The sequence below is a fragment of the Lactuca virosa genome, chromosome 7 (genome assembly GCF_052849685.1).
Source record: "Lactuca virosa cultivar CGN04683 chromosome 7, Lactuca_virosa_CGN04683_v6, whole genome shotgun sequence".
Classification (NCBI taxonomy): Eukaryota; Viridiplantae; Streptophyta; class Magnoliopsida; order Asterales; family Asteraceae; genus Lactuca; species Lactuca virosa.
This window is the reverse complement of record NC_136432.1, coordinates 58,332,445-58,350,302: the sequence shown is the minus strand read 5'-3', so window position 1 is coordinate 58,350,302 and position 17,858 is coordinate 58,332,445. Positions and strand designations below refer to the sequence as shown.

The 17,858-nt window shown below is 38.1% G+C and overlaps 1 protein-coding gene and 1 pseudogene across 1 annotated transcript; both read left to right on the top strand.

Annotated features, from left to right (window-relative positions):
- Positions 1-3,207: 3,207 nt before the first annotated feature.
- Positions 3,208-4,226, top strand: LOC145126674 (protein ANTAGONIST OF LIKE HETEROCHROMATIN PROTEIN 1-like; annotated as a pseudogene).
- A 786-nt stretch (positions 4,227-5,012) lies between these two features.
- On the top strand, positions 5,013-5,896 carry LOC145126673 (CASP-like protein 4D1). Its single transcript, XM_079061993.1, has 3 exons — positions 5,013-5,161; positions 5,261-5,396; positions 5,609-5,896. Exons 1-3 carry the CDS (start codon positions 5,013-5,015, stop codon positions 5,894-5,896), a joined length of 573 nt encoding a protein of 190 aa, XP_078918119.1.
- The last annotated feature ends 11,962 nt before the right edge of the window (positions 5,897-17,858 follow it).

Here is a 17,858-nt window from a genome sequence, read left to right as displayed (position 1 = left end):
AAGCCAAGTACATGGCTATTTCAGAAGCATTTAAAGAGGCTACTTGACTTAGAAGGTTGTACGGTGAGCTATGTCGTGATTACTCATGCACTATAATTTATTGCGATAGTCAAAGTGTGATATGCCTCACGAAGGATTCGATGTTCCATGAGCGAATGAAGCACATTGACATAAGACACCGTTACATCAGAGATATCATAGACGAAGGCGATATCAAGGTGATAAAGATTAACACCAAGCACAACCCGACTGACATGATGACGAAGTCGGTTCTGACCGCCAAATTTGAACTTTTTTCAGATTTGGTTGGTATTTCAAATTAAGTCCTTAGGGGCTTTTGAACACTATATGTTTTTCATTTCACTCGATCGTTTAAGGTTACATTGCTGAAGATTGGTTTCGTCGCAAGGTGGAGTTTATTGGATATGCTCCGAACAGTTTTCATCTAGTGCCCAACAATTTGACAGTTATACTAGTGGAGTTGTTTTGTTTCCTTGCCCATCAAGTAAAAAAGTTAGATTAGGACTCGTTTTAGTTAGTCCTATATATAGGATATTAGATCATCTTTCTGGATTATCCTTTTCATTCCCGTTCTACACCTTTGTAACCCTTTTCAACATTGAGATTAATATAGTGTTCATGCAAAGTGGTTTTTTCCATATTCTGGATTTTTTACACTATAAATCCGGTGTTATTTTGGTTGCTTGTTTATGTTCTTACTCTTTCACTAGCGGTGGACCAAATCTAGGGTTAGATAATATAAATGTTAACTTGAATATATAAGAAAGTATTGTATATCCATGTTATTCTAGACTAACTATCACCACCATTGATAAGAAATCTCTAGATCAATCCATTCATAATTCAAATATTTAATTAATTATTTAGTTACCTAATTTCATGATCATGATGCTAGTTGCTTTGTAATTATTTGTATTAGTCCATCGGATCAAGAAAACTAGTCGTTCTAATAATCGGTAATTGACTTGTTAAATCCATTACTCTAATAAATCAACCATAGAAAAATAGGATGATTCAGAATCTAAGTAAAAGTAATTTAACTTGATTGTTTAAATCAAGTTCTTTGGTTATGTTTGGTTATAAATCAAGTTTAACTTGATTGAACAATCCCCCCCCCCCTTTAGTTAATTGTTTATAGTATATTTAATTATTTTATTATCTAAATTAAATCATATGCTCGTTCCCCAAGAGTTCAACACTCTTACTTATCAAAACTATACTATACTCGATTAGGTCCAACTCTTACTTATCAAAACTATACTATACTCGATTAGGTCCACTGTGTGTTAGTATGTTATCATTTGGTTAGGTTATATAAGGATTTACAAATTTAAACATGATTATATATATATATATATATATATATATATATATATATATATATATATATATATATATATATATATATATAACATCAAGTTTTTGGTATCGTTGCCGGGGAACTTTTTAATTTGTTTTGATTATTTTGCCTTTAGTATTCGATTCTTTTTGAGAGATTTATTCCACATAAATTTATTTTTCTGTTTAGTTTTTATTTTTTGAAAATCGAGTCTTAGGGATGCGAAGCCCAATTGCTCGTGACGCGACCTTGAGGTATTCCTCTTTGTTGTTAGTTTTCCTTTTTGTTCCTTTTTAGGCCTTTTTTTGTTTATTTTCTATTTGTTTCGGTTATTTCATAGTCCACATCATGACGAACACCACCTACCTTACGCTCGAGTAGTATGTGATTCGTAGCAAAGAGGGCAACGACCCAGGTCAAGTTCGTCCAACAATCGTAGAAGCAACCAAGTTCAAGCTCAAGGGGCAATTTCTTAATATTTTAAAGGAAACACCATTTTTTGATTTTTAATACTCATGCTTATTTTTTATTTTTTGATTTTGTTAAGAATTAGAAAGATTGTTGAATTTTTAATGATTTTAGTTTTTGAAGGTTTATGTATTTCCTGTCGTTGAAAAAGGAGGAATTATCTACCTAACAAATGAAAAAGTAAAGAATCATTTTTAAAAAAGACCATGGAGAAAACTTTTAAAATTCGGTATGGTTCATGATTTTTTTAGTATTGTATTTTTCAACTGATGTTGTTAACATTAATAGCAATATATCTAGCCATCTAGCTTGTTAAACCAAACATTGCATACCCTAGCTAGTTTAGTTTTCTAGATTGCCTACCTTCTCTAAAAACACAAATGGGTTTAATGAATAACTTTTTATAAAATCACACAAATTAAATGCTTGTCCATCAGACCATCTCCAATGTTGTGAGGATCCGGGCTGGTAGAATCTGGGTATGCATTTTGGTATGAATGTTGTGAATGATTATTTGGATTTGGGTATGGATATTGTGGATAATTGTTTGGACTTGGATATGGATATTGTAGATGATTGTTTGGATTTGGGTATGGATGTTGTGGATGATTGTTTGGATTTTCGGGATCATAAGAAGATAACAAGTGTGTATAGTAATTTGGATTCATGATTGGTGTATCAGATGGTTGGTAGGTGTGAATGAGAATATAATATGTTCGTCATTATTTGTAGAGTTGAACATCTTGTATGCATTTGCCTTTAATTTGAATTTCAAATGACTTTAACTTTAATTTAACTTTAATTTTGATTTCATTTCACTTTAATTTCAATTTCATTTGACTCCAATTTCAATTTCATTTAACTTTAATTTGGATTTCATTTGACTCCAATTTTAATTTCATTTAACTTTAATTTGGATTTCATTTCACTTTAATTTCAATTTCATTATACTTTAATTTCAATTTCATTCAAATCTAATTTGGATTTCATTTTACTTTAATTTGGATTTCATTTGAATATAATTTAAATTTCATTTGACTCTATATTTTTTCTATAAAAGAATACAACCTTTTTATTATCTCATACCTACCAATTCAAACAATTTCTTATTTCTTTCTTATACAATGTCATCATCATCCTCAGATGATTCTGCTTCTGAATTCATATTCAACGATCTCACAAGTAATTCTACATTTCAACTATATAAGGAGCTAAAATGCTTGGAAGCAGAATAGTCAGATGCTGAAAGTTCAAGACGTCCTGGGCAAAGTCGAAGATATATAGATAGAAATCGTGAAGAAGGACATAAACGTCTTTGGAAAGACTATTTCGATGAGCATCCTGTTTTCCCACCTCAAACGTTTAGACGAAGATTTCGAATGAGGTGAGAACTATTTGTTCAAATAGTTAACGATATGTATAACCATTCTATTTATTTTCAACAAAGAAACGTTGCTTTAGGAAACAATGGTCTTTCCCCTTTACAAAAATGCACCGCTGCCATACGCCAGTTGGCATATGGCACAACTGGTGACCTCTTTGATGAATACATACGAATTGGTGAATCAACTTCAATCGAATGTCTACAAAACTTTTGTCGATGTGTGATTGAGGTTTATTCAAGCCATTATTTGAGAAAACCTAATGCTAATGACATCCTAAATTTAGTACAAAAACATTTAGAAAAGCACAGGTTTCCTGCTATGCTTGGAAGTATTGATTGCATGCATTGACCTTGGAAAAATTGCCCTGGCAAAGTCAATATACTCGAGGTGATCATGGTTGTCCAACAATTATGCTGGAAGCAGTTGCATCACAAGACCTTTGGATATGACATGCATATTTCGGGGTTGCCGGGTCTAACAATGACATTTATGTACTTAACCAGTCACCGTTATTCAATGATGTATTACAAGGTTATGCTCCTGAATGCAATTTTACTATTAATGGAAGAACATACACAAAAGGATATTATCTTGCAGATGGTATATATCCTGAATGGGCTACAATGGGTAAAAGTTTTCCACATCCGGCTGACCCAAAAAGGATCAAGTTTAAAAAAATGCAAGAGGCTGCAAGAAAGGATGTGGAGAGAGCATTTGGTGTTCTTCAATCTCGTTGGGCAACTGTACGAGGTCCAACAAGATATTGGCAACTTAAAAACATAAAGGATATAATGTATACATGCATTATATTACATAATATGATCGTAGAAAATGAAGGAAATGCAATTAGTAATTGGTCAGATGATGTTGATCCTCCTATACGTGTGAATCGAGGACCTGTCGAAGAAGTTCAATATCAAATTCAAAGAGCTGAACTACGTGACAATGCAGTACATCATGCTCTTCGACATGATTTAATGGAGCATATTTGGGAACGTTTTATTAATATTTAATTTAACTATGTTGTATTATAATAAATAAGATGTTATCTTTTTAAAATGTTTTTAAGATTTATATATATTTTTATTGTTGAGAATAAAAAATATGAAGTAACTTAATAAATTAAATTATTGAATATAAAATAAAATAAAGTATAGTATAGTATATATATATATATATATATATATATATATATATATATATATATATATATATATATATATATATATATATATATATAGTTTGTTTATTGCAAAAAAAAATATTAAATATTATTTTCTATATAAATTGAGAAAGAAAAAAAAATAAAGAAAAAATAAGTTTTTATAATAAAGTGAGAAAAAAAAAAGAAAGAAAGAAAAAATAAGTTTTTATAATAAATTGAAAAAAAAAAAAAAAACAAACAAACCCATTACACCGTTGAATGGGGATTAAACCCCCATTCATTCAACCCACTCCACAATGCATTATATATCCATTCAACAGCCACATAAGCATTTTTTTCCCATTAAACTCCCCATGGAATCCCCATTGGGGATGGCCTCAAGACATATGGCCCGTAAGGACTTGATAGTTTGGAAATTACGAAGTGAGAGGCCGGCAGCTTCATTCATTAGTGAACTAAAAATAAAAAACAAGTGCAAGTATCATAGTGATGTGGCAATTAGCTTCCTAAACGGTGCTTGAGACAAAAAAATAACACCTTGGAAACATCTGCGCACGAGGTCTTGTCTTTACAGTTTGTATAAAAAAACCCCCATTACATCACAACAAGCATAGATCTTCAAAAGCAGCCATCCATGACAGTCAAATCCGTAGCATACACCATCCTGGTGCTGAGGATCATCACTCTTCTGATTTTAGCTGCTTCAGCAACGTACATGGCTCTTAACAGTTACAAACTTGCAGGTCAGAAGAAGATTACTTGGAAGGATCTCAAAACTTACAGGTATATATGCGTAATGCGTCCCTGGCACCTTACACCTTTTGCTTTTATGAACCAGTAAACACGCATCTAATTTAACAATTTTCATTTATGATATGATAGGTATGTTTTCGCGACCGCTGTCATCGGTGTTGTCTACACGCTGATTCAAATTCCTTTCGCTTTATATTATGCACGCACGGAGAAGAGGTTGATTCGTCATTCGTGTCTCCCAGAGTTTGACTTCTATGGAGATAAGGTAAGACCAATCGGAAAAAAAAAATATAACTATATAGAGAAAAAGACGAAATTTTTGTACACTTTTTGTCACAAAAAATGTACAGCGAATGTGAGACTAAAACACGATTTCTTTTGTTTTGTGTAAATATCCAACGTTCCTTTTTAAAAGACGACAACACACATTATTTCAGATTAATGGTACACACATATGGTGGACTTTAAATTTTGCAGTTGGTCAGTTACATTTTAGCAACGGGGGTTGGTGCAGGCTTTGCTGCATCAATGGAGTTACGGGAAATGGTAGATGATTTTGTTGCTGTCATTGCTATCATATTGGCTGCAGTAAATGAAAACATCAACTTGGCGATCAATCTTGATAAATTCCGTTCCGAAACTCATAAGTTTCTTCATCGCGGGATCATTGCTACTATTCTGCTTACTATTGGTTTCGCTTTCATGGCCATCACCTCTATTCTTTCATCCATTAATCGCACCCGAACCAATAGGTTCTTCAGTTAGTTGGCTATTGTTCTTAAATTTCTTCGGTTGACAAGTAATAATGTAATATATAACAATAACAAATTTAGTAATAAAATAAGTTCCAAAAACCATTTTTAATAACAGCCTTAGATTTCTAGGTAGCACTTGATCACCATTTGTAATGGAAAAAAGAGATTAATTATTTGTTAAATTGGGTAAATTAGTAATTCACCATCCAATGTACCAGTCATTTATGATTTGTTAATTTGTCTTTTTAACCATTGATGATATCATGGTCAATCTTTAATTAAGTTGTCCTAAAGGTGTAATAAAAATTGTTTCTTTTTTGTTATATTTTGTTTAAAGAACATTACTGAATGAGATTTAAGGGACTAGTTCGACTTCAATTAACATCAACTGAGTGTTTTTGGTGTTTACTCCTGGATATTATCGATCGGCAACCAACATATTTTCCATCGATCCTTGGATAAAGGTGTATATTCTATACATTGCTTGCTTGAATAATTTTTGTATATAAAAGTATTAACGTTATATATATTTAATATAGACTCAGGGGTTGTTTGATAGTTGCTGACTGAGTTAGATCTGACTGAGTCAACTGGGTCTGAAGCTCTGACTACATCTGCCTCTGACTGAAATCATCTTGTTTGATTATGCATCTGACTGACTGTGCTGACTGATAAAAATTACCAGTTTACCCTTTTTTGTTTTGTGTTGGATAAACTGTATTATTTTCTATAAGATATTTAAATAAAATTGCTGACTGATTATAAAAAAAAAAAAAATGTCATACAAAATTCAAATTAAACATAAATCATTGAAATTAAAAATAGAAAGATCCTAAAATTGAAACAAACCAAAAAAATTTGCATCAAAAAATTAACTTGAACAATTTGAAAGCAGTTGATTTGCAATCTGGTTACGCAAAGTACTCATATATATTCAACGCCTTCCGAACCCCATTCTATGCCCTCATTTCCTCCACCTTCCGCGTTAGGAGTAACGACATTGTTCTCTTTAAAAGCATGTATATAAGTCATCTTGAATATTATATTTCCTTATAAAATTATGTACTGCGACACAAGCAATGACTATATCTCGTTGAACTACAAAAGGATAAGGAGCCATTAGTTTTAAGATTGGGAATCTTGCCTTCAATACACCATAAGCACGCTCTATAACATTTCTGAGTTGTGCATGAGCATGATTGGATCTTTCTTCCTTAGTTAACGCCATTCGTCGTAAAAAATGGGCTAACCAATACCTGGTATTGCGATATAGAGTCATAGATCCATGAGTGTTTGTATATACAGCGTTACAAAGGTAATATTTATTTGTAAAGGTGAGCGTGATGCCTATTATATAAACAATATAGATAATAATAAAAGATATAGAAAGATTATAAACCTGGTGAAGGAAATGGAAATTCGGAAGTCGGATTAAATGCAATTTCATTCAAAACTCGTGAATCATGTGTTATGCCCTCCCATCCAGCCCATACAAAGGTGAATATCATATCAAAATCACAAATTCCCAATACATTTTGATAACACTCACCTTTTCCTCTTCCCCTATAACGAGTTTATTGATCAGTGGGCATAACTGCATGTACAAGAGTACCATCTAACGCACCTATTGCTCCGGGAAATATAGTTTTTAGCCTTCTATGGCGTTCCCAGGTATTTCCAATTGCACTAGAAGTTCTTGGCACTATAATTTTTATAGCAAAAGAGATCATTTCAATACAGACCTCATGAAAACATTTATGAATCGTTTGTGTGGAGTGTTGAAATCTTCTCTTAACCACTCGGAAGCGTTGATTATGCCCTATAACATGTAAAAATATAACTATCTTCTCTTCAATGCTTATTGTCTTACTAGTTTGCAACCAATTTTTTTTAGTAAAATGATTGCATAGCAGTAAAAATACCTCGCGTGAAAGACGCATTGTAACATCCTGTTTCGGATCGTACGTGTTTTAAGGTTCGTGGGCTGCAACCCGGGCATGAGGAAGCCTCGGGACTGTGACAAGTTGCTAGAAGCGTAGGGCTTCTCATCACCTTTCCGTGGATACGAGGTTCATTTGAAACGGAGTTATATCGAGGAAACTATGGAATTTTGATGTTTTGACAAGATAGGTCCCTTATTTGAGAAAGGTGGCAGCTAAGTACGTTGGGCGTACATATGTGTACGCTTAGCGTACTCATGTGCGTGACTTTTAAACAGAGCCACCTAGTAAGCTGGGCGTACCAGAGGGTACGCTGGACGTACTAGGCACATAATGAAACCCTAAATGAGGGGGTGTCCCTATATAAAGAATAAGATGGCCTCATTCGTGGCCACCATCCTCAGACAATCAACCCTCTCAAACCCTAAATATTCGTCCATTGAGCTTGTGTGTCCATTTATAATCTATTGAGTGATCTTGTGTTTCTTTGGAGTGAAGAAGGATCCTTGAAGAAGAAGGAGTGGGATTCCAGGCTTTGGATCTGAGCTTATCTGAGTTGGAAGCTTCATGCTGAGGTATAAAGCTCAAAGCTTTCTCACTCTTTTGATTTGTGCATCATTTTAGTGTATTTTAGGGTTTTAGTCCCAAAGTTGGAGACTTTATGAGATATTGAGCTCCAGAGTTTATTACCAGCTCCTTTGAGTATCTTAAGTGGTGTAGAGTCATAAAAATCAAGACTTGGACATTTGAATCAACCCATGCATGAGATATGAGCATTCTGAGATAAGAGAGTGAGAGTTTTGGGTGTTTGTGACTTTATCATCCATGCAAAGGATTAAACTAACAAGCTTTATGTAGTAAGAGCCATTAGGGAGTCCAGATCTGAGATTTGAGTTAAGGTCTTAATGGGTTAAGACCAAAGGAGTAGGAAGAGCAAACCTGGACGTACGCTGAGCGTAATTCCAGTACGCCCCGCGTACTGACCAAATGTCCTCGATGGCCAATCTGGATTCGTGCGTACGTTGAGCGTACCAAGGGAGGTACGCCCCGCGTAACCTCACTTTGGACTTTTGGGCCTTAAGTGTTGGGCCCGGAGTTTGGGCTTGTTGCACTAGAGTTTTGGACCAGAGGAATATATATATATATATATATATATATATATATATATATATATATATATATATATATATATATATATATATATATATATATATATATATATATATATATATATATATATATATATATATATATATATATATATATATATATGCCTTGGGCCCTTGAGTTGGACTTGAGAGTTGGGCCCTTTAGTGTTATCTGTTATTTACTCTAAGTATGTGTTGAGTTCTGAGTCGAGAGATAATCTAGGAGAGATACCTAGATGTGCATTTGAGGAATCTACTGAGAGAGTAGTGAGATACCCCGAGAGGTATGGTTGCTTGAGTTCGATGATACCTTTTGAGTGTGAGAAGAGCAAGTAGAGTTGTAACCTAGAGTGGTTTTACGTGTTGGTGGAGATTATTCGATGCCCAAATGTTGCTTGCTTTGTGCTTTGTGGAACTCTAGATGATGGGAGTCAGCTACCGAGTGAATATGATGATATTCAGGAGGTAGATGGCTGGCATCATGAAGAGTTCTTCAGCAGCTGATGGCGGATAAGTGTGTGAAGCTAGGAAAAGCCTGTGGAGTGACTTTAGTCAGAAGAGTACGCTGATAGAGGAGAGTATCCGCTGGATAACGACCAGGTATATCGGGATTGGTGATCGAGGAGGTTGAGCAGCTACTTAGAAAATCTGGGACGATCAGTGTGGAAAGTATGGGTAGATGTAGCAGGTAGTATGGGCCCGTACTACTGAAAGCAGAGGACCCATACTCGAAACAAGGAGGATTCCAGAGGTTCTAAGTAGCAGATTGAGAGGTGATCACATGGTTCGAGTACCATGATGCGTAGCAGATTGAGAGGTGATAACATGGTCCGAGTACAATGATTCGTAGCAGAGTGAGTTGCCATTTTTACCATTTATCCGACGATGGGTGTTCAGACCGGGAATGGATATGGTAAACTGAGGGGCCAGAGGGCCATATCGGTAGAGCTTCGATAGAGTGTACCTTGTGAGGAGATTGAGTTTGGACCACGAGGAGTTGGCTGGTGGGCTGCCAGTTGGAGTCGCAGAACTTGAGGAAAATGGAGGTGATATGCGGAGGAGGATTGCGGTCTGGGTTGAGTGATCGACTGATGGTTGAGATTCACATCCTGCAATGAAGATTACACAATTTCCATTTCTCGTGTGGATTGAACGAGATAACGAGCTTCCGGTTCCAGAGTTTGGAGGTAATTCTGTCGGGTATTATATAGTTGCGATGTTTTCGCCAGAGTGATTGTGGTATGTTTGTTGTGAGGTATTTCTTATACCATGAAAGAGTTATTAGTGGAGACTGAGGTAGATGAGGACAAGGAGTTGCCTTAGTTGAGTAAGGTCTACTTATTAGCAGCAGATTCATGCAATCAAGAGGAGTATACTGGGGTGGCGGCCCTCGTTGTCTACGTTGTGTATCGAATGTGAGAGTGAGGTCTCTTGCTTCTATGATGATCCACGTGATGTAATGTTCGTTGAGGGACCTGAGATACGGTGTGTGATAGTGCATTACTCCCAGATTGAGAGTCATGGCTAATTCGGAACAGTTGGGATATCCGGCGGTGTGTCGGTATGAGATTTCGGGATGACTACAGGCGGTTACGTGGGGAGGATTCCGAGGATTCCATCTGAAATTCGGGATATTTGAAGTTGCTTGGTCTTTATCGGGAGGATTATCGAGTGTTATGTGGTACGGTTCCAAGAGTCAAGTGTGATGTACCTGGTAAAACAGTCTATGGAGTAGATTGTGGGTATGTCAATTGGTGATGGTTCGAACCCTAAGTGAGGGAGAACTGGGTACTCTGTAGAGAGGATCAACGATCTGTTCAAGTGTGGTTAGAGAACTCGTGATGGAGATCTGCGGTACTGTCACATGAGACCTGGGTCATTGGTGGATGCGGCAAGGTGCAGAGCGAGATGATGCATGATGTACGTATTCAGGAAAGGATGAGTGTGTCCACAGCGAGTAGCCGTTGGTTAGAGACCTTATTGTGGTTAAGTATTCTTCGAGTTTACAAATGTGGAGTTTGAGGCGGTTGGGACGCTGAGGTCTGGGTGCAATAGCTGGGATTTGCGGGTATAAGTATAGATTGAGATCTATACTGCAGGATGGGCAGCAGTTGATTTGTCAACCAATTTCAGAGTTGATATGAGTAGTATCGTATGGGTGGTGATCAGTAGAGGATGGAGCTTCGGATTTTCGTCAACGTGTTTTCAGTCATTGACGATTCTTCCGTGATCCAATATGCGAGATTGGAGTATTTCGAGGTGTCAAATTGCGTGAGTGGAAGATCAGTGGTTGAGGCAAGACATCGTGAGATGCTGTTATGGCGTACCGAGATACCCGAGTATGATGTCCTAATTTTTGGCCAAGTTGAGACTCGAGTTATGAGATGGCGAGTGGAGTACCGAGTGACTATTGTTCCAGTGGGAACCCATCGGTTAATTGTCGCCGGATTGGGACTGTCTAAGGGTGTACCGTGATGAGAAAAGTGCCTTGCCTACGAGAATTTACATCAGGAGTGGTGGTGTATAAGCTGGGTGGGTGTGTGCACCTATCTATGTTGGGCTGTGGAGCATGAGTTAGTGAACTCAGTATAGTGATGACTTGATGATGAGGTTATGGGGTGATAAGAGAGCGAGTGGATCCGAGTGGGAGTAATCACTTGGGATTATCAGGGGAAAACCATGAAGTGAGCCCATGGTGATTCAATAAGTGAGAGAGTGTTGTAAGACTGCGGAGAGCCGTGGCATCTATGAGTCAGTGGGAAAGGATATCGTACGACTGCGGAGAGTCGTAGCATACGTGAGTTAGAGAGAGAGAGTATCGTATGATTATGGGGAGCCGTAACATACATTAGTCAGAGAGAGTATCGTATGATTACGGGGAGCCATAACATACATTAGTTAGAGAGAGTACCGTATGATTACAGGGAGCCGTAACGTACTTGAGTCAGAGAGAGAGTATCGTATGATTACGGGGAGTCATAACGTACGTGAGTTAGAGAGAGAGTATTGTAAGACTGCAGGGAGACGTAGCATTCGTGAGGCAATGAGAGTGTGTCGGAGGACTACGGGGAGCCGTAGCACTTGTTAGTTAGTGAGAGAGAGTGTGTTGTCTAACTGCGGGGAGCCGCAGCCTTACTAGTCAGGGTGTGACGCAGAGCGGCTTGTAGGCCTAGGTAGCCTTACCAGAGGAGTCTATGAGAACCTGGTGGTCGAACCAAGGACGAGACTGGGGTCTCGGCAGTGGTCAGAACCCGTTGTGTTTTGAGTTAGAAAGGGACTGTCGCGAGTCGGACGAATCGAGGTGTAATGCAAATGTATAATCGTGGAACATGGGTCATGAGTTGAGCGTTAGATTGGAACGAGTGTTTCCAATTTTGCGACGGACCAGACTCTGATGGGTGATTTTGGTTCTATCTGTGTGGAGGTCGAGCAGGTTGGGATTTCGGGTGGAACTCATTCTGAGAGGGGTGTGTTTCCATCTGGTGTTTAAGACTTGAGTGGGCCAGTTCGTTGGTTTGGGAAGGACCACGAGATGTTTGGAACTAGCGGGTAGTAGACAACAGGGGGTCGGAGGTGATGAGACTTCTGAAGGGGATGGTAGAGTTCGTTGGAGGTAATGCTAACTTCGTGACTTTGCGGGTCGCATGATGGGCTGAGATAGTTATTGCGAAAAGGAATTATAAAGTTGACAGTTGGATGGGCAATGAGTAACCCTTGGAGGTCCAACTGTTGAGTCGGGAGTTGACCTGGTGTTCAGTGTCAGAAGGAACATTTGAGAGGAACTGGGGCTTATAATTAAGGGTGTTAGAGGATCGTTCCGAGCTGGCTTGACCGCTTTCTTGTGTATGAGGACCGAGTTTTGAGGATCATTCCTTCAGAAGAGTTCTGATAGCTGTTCAGGCGGTGGATCCTTAGTGGGATATGACCTTTTTGTTCCTTTTGAGTTACGACCGAAATCGATTAGAGATCAGAATTGGTAGAGTGTTCTTAGAGTCTGTTATTCGATGAGCGATTAACATGGTGATATTTTGCAAGGGTGGTCTGGCAGGGGGACATACCACTAGAGTATTCAATTTTTGGAGAGACAGATCGTGTATCACAGCGGCATAAGGGTATGTCCTTCTTCGGGGTCGGGAGTTCCTGTTGGGTTCAGGTGTATTTGGAAGAGATTGTTGTATAATATGAGGCCCTTTCGGTGGTGCTTTTCGGGTTATTGGATTCGATCTATGTGTTGATAAGGAGCGATTTCGAGGGCGAAATCTAATTCAAGTGGGGGAGAAATGTAACATCCTGTTTCAGATCGTCTGTGATTTAGGGTTCGTGGGCTGCAACCCGGGAATGAGGAAGCCTCAGGACTGCGACGAGTTGCTAGAAGCGTAGGGCTTCTCATCACCTTTCTGTGGATACGAGGTTCATTGGAAACGGAGTTATATCGAGGAAACTATGGAAGTTTGAAGTTTTGGCAAGATAGGTCCCTTATTTGAGAAAGGTGGCAGCTAAGTATGTTGGGCGTACGTGTGTGTACGCTTAGCGTACTCATGCGCGTGACTTTTAAGCGGAGCCACCTAGTACGCTGGGCGTACCAGAGGGTACGTTGGGCTTACTAGGCACATAATGAAACCCTAAATGAGGGGGTGTCCCTATATAAAGAATAAGATGGCCTCATTCCTGGCCACCATCCTCAGATAATCAACCCTCTCAAACCCTAAATATTCGTCCATTGAGCTTGTGTGTCCATTTATAAGCTATTGAGTGATCTTGTGTTTCTTTGGAGTCAAGAAGGAGCCTTGAAGAAGAAGGAGTGGGATTCCAGGATTTGGATCTGAGCTTATCTGAGTTGGAAGCTTCATGTTGAGGTATAAATCTCAAAGCTTTCTCACTCTTTTGATTTGTGCATCATTTTAGTGTATTTTAGTGTTTTAGTCCCAAAGTTGGAGACTTTATGAGATATTAAGCTTCAGGGTTTATTATCAGCTCCTTCAAGTATCTTAAGTGGTGTAGAGTCATAAAAATCGAGACTTGGACGTTTGAATCAACCCATGCATGATATACGAGCATTTTGAGATACGAGAGTGAAAGTTTTGGGTGTTTGTGACTTTATTAGCTATGCAAAGGCTTAATGTCACAAGCTTTATGGAGTAAGATCCATTTGGAAGTCCAAATTTGAGATTTGAGTTAAGTTCTTAACGGGGTAAGACCAAAGGAGTAGGAAGAGCAAACCTGGACGTACTCTGAGCGTAATTCCAGTATGCCCCGCGTACTGACCAAATGTCCCCGATGGCCAATCTGGATTCGTGCGTACGCTGAGCGTACCAAGGGAGGTACGCCCCGTGTAACCTCACTGTGGACTTTTGGGCCTTAAGTGTTGGGCCTGGATTTTGGGCTTGTTGCACTATAGTTTTGGACCACATGAATATATATATGTGCCTTGGGCCCTTGAGTTGGGCTTATCACTTGGACTTGAGAGTTAGGCCTCGGGAGAGCCCATTCATTATTGGGCCTTGGTGGGCCCAATGAGTTTTAGGTTATTGATAGGCTAGTTAGTGGCCTACCTTTAGACCTAAAGAGTGAGGGTTTTGACTTAGATCTTAATTGGGTAATTGTGGATTTTGGTCCAGTGTTAGAGGTTGGTGTGCAGCAGCAACATCTATAGGAGCTATTCATCATCCGAGGTGAGTCTTCTCACTATACTTACCGAGAGTGGTAACCTTTGTCTGACCAAAGGGTCTTATGTGCTTATTTGAGTTATGTGATATAATGCATTTTTTCTGTGTGATATATATGCTATATTTTTTGTTTTACTGAGATAGGACCGGAGGGTCCAACTCGAGTTGTGGGACCGGAGGGTTCCCACTGAGACAGGACCGGAGGGTCCAAACCGAGTTGTGAGACCGGAGGGTCTTCACTGAGATACCGGACTGGAGGATCCACCCGAGTTGTGGGACTAGAGGATTCCACTGAGACACATTGACCGGAGGGTCTTATTGAGCTATAGCCATGAGAGGCTAATGAGATATGTGTGGTATTTTGGGGAACTCACTAAGCTTCGTGCTTACCGTGTTATGTGATATGTGTTTCAGGTTCTTCTCAGGATCGCAGGAAGGCGCCGGCTTGATTGTAGACACCAGAGAAAGAGTTAAGTTTTGAGGATCCCGGATTATTAATCAAACAATTATGATATTGCGTTTTGTAAATTAAATAAAAGGGATTTTTGTGAAATGTGTTATGAGAATTATGTGATTTTAAAATGAATTTTTTTTTGAAAATTTACGGTGTTACACGCATCATATCGTGACATTGTGTAGAAGTTCCGTGTAGCAGTTCTTACGTATATTCATGTCCGCTTTTATCTGAATCATTATCTTTTATTCTTTCAATATATCTTTGCCTTCGTCGGGCCGACATCAACCAATACCATGATAGTAACATAATATAAAATTTAAAAGTCATCCAAATCATAACATAACATTTAAATCCGTAACATAAAATTCAAAGTCATCCAAAAGATTATAAACGCCATACAAAAATAATCCAAAAAAAGATAATGAAAGTGCATATCTAAAGTACCCTAAAACTAAACTAAAAGTCAATCAAAAAAATCCAATTTTCTTTCCCGCATTTTTCACCCACATCTCACAACTCGAAGGCTTAAGGCGTAACCAAAGTTTTCTAACATCAACACTTTCAGTGAAAAACAAAAGAGCCGCTTGATATTTTGGATCAGACTCTTCCCATTCCAGTTTTCCAACTTCTCCAGACATGCGTCCAAATCATTGTCAATATTATTTTTTCCACCAACGATTTTCCAACTTTGATTATTTCTTTCCCGGCTTCTCTTAAGTCTTCATCGAGTGTGATTACAGGAACATCATTCTCATTTCGTTTTCCTCTCTTGTTTTTTGCCCGACCACGTGATTCTTCACTTGTAGGTGGGGGCTCTGTTGAGGATGGAGAATCCATCTGAGTGCGCTCAACATCATGAAAATCATGTTCATTAAATACTTCTGCAGGGTGAGGTAGTGTAGAAGATGGACCCCAACTATGAAAGCTAGTGGAGGTCGACCCGTTAAACAACTGAGTGCAAAGATCTGGATAAAGGAGTGGCGCATATGTCAATTTCTCTACATACTTGTTCGACTGTATAAAAAAACATTATCAAACTACTTGAGAAAAGTAATCAAATTTAATTTTTTACTCTTAAAAATATTAAAACCTTCATCTCCGCTTGCCATTCTTCTTCGGTCATATCAAAAGTGTTTGTGGTAGGATTATAAACATTTCTCGTTTTGTTCCTAAGTTTCACCCAAGCTGCGTACTTTGATTTTAAATAGTCGTATCAGTTCTTCATTTGCTTTTGATCGACTATAAACTTGTGTTCGTTTTTTAGTTTCTCTGCGACTACCTTCCATGAGTTTGCTTTCAAACTACTACCTTCCCGACCATTACTACCTTCCAAACAACTCTAGGCCTCTTTTGAGACATGTCTACTAAAAATTAATGATAAAAATATTAAAAATAAAATAAAATTCAGCATACAAGTTCAAGAAAATATATTTTATCATACAAATTTATAATTCCAACATACAAAGTTCAACATAAAAATTCTGATTTCAAAATATATATATACCTCGAAAAAATGATTTAAGCATTTCTGGAACATATACACACATAATATATCTCTATTTCTCTTTCTCTTAAACCTAGTTGTCATCTTTTTTATACCCACATTAAAAGGCACATGGAGGAGTTCTAGGGTAGCTTTCATGATATAAATGTACTATACCATACTAGGGTGGAAACAGCACAACATGCACCCTAAGAATTGCTTTCCTTTCAATTTACTTTATTTTCTACAACATGTATACTATTGTGTAGAATGTTCCAAGTTCCATTTTCACTAAATCTAACTTGCAAACAACACAAAAATCACATGCATGCACCGAGGTCAATCTATGAGGTATAATTAATTCTCAGTTTCAACCAAGCATAACCGGATATGACATTATAATGCCACATTTTATTACAAATTTTGTTTTATGCTTATTTAATTAACACATAGAGACTGATTTCTGTTAGCAACCAATTTCAGAAAAAAAAAATAAACAAAAAAATGCAGTAATGATTTCTATTTGCAGCCAATTTCAGGAAAAAAATAAATAAACAAAAAAGTGCAGGAATGATTTTTGTTGCAGAAGGAGGAGGCCGACTGCGGATGATGGAATGGTGATCGATTGATGCTCGTTGTTGTGCTTCTTCGAGGGATAGATAAAAATAACGATTGAGGCTTTGGTTGGGTTAAAAAAGAGAACCAGATAAAAACTATTCGGTCAGTTCCTTTTTTTTATTGACTCGGTAAGAGCCTCTTGGACCGAATAAGAGGCCTAAATTGAGGTAACAAACACCATTATTTGTACCAGGTCAGATATCACCTCTTACTGGACCTAGTAAGAGGTCTAACAAACAAGCCCTAACTCCCCAATGGGCATATCAAACTCTCTACTGAACGATCGAGACACAAAAGACCGACTCGCACCCGAGTCAAACAACACTAAAACAGGCAAAGAGTTCACTAGGAACGTACCTAACAGAGGCACATAGATAAGCATAACATAAAACATAATCAACCGAACAATGGATAGAAACATACCAGTCATAATATTTGCAGCTGCTCTGGCCTTTTCGGCAGTGAGCTGGAAAGCGCGACCTTGAGCCCTCGGGGGCTCCACCCTTCCCTGACTCCCATAAGTGATCCTCATAGTAGCCGGCATTGGAGCCTGCTCCGGCCTAGGAGCAAGCGAGGGACAGTTGGCCTTCACATGGCCAACTTGGTCGCAATGATAACAAATCCTGGAACTGAGTGTTGGGGTCGGTTTGTGGCAATCCC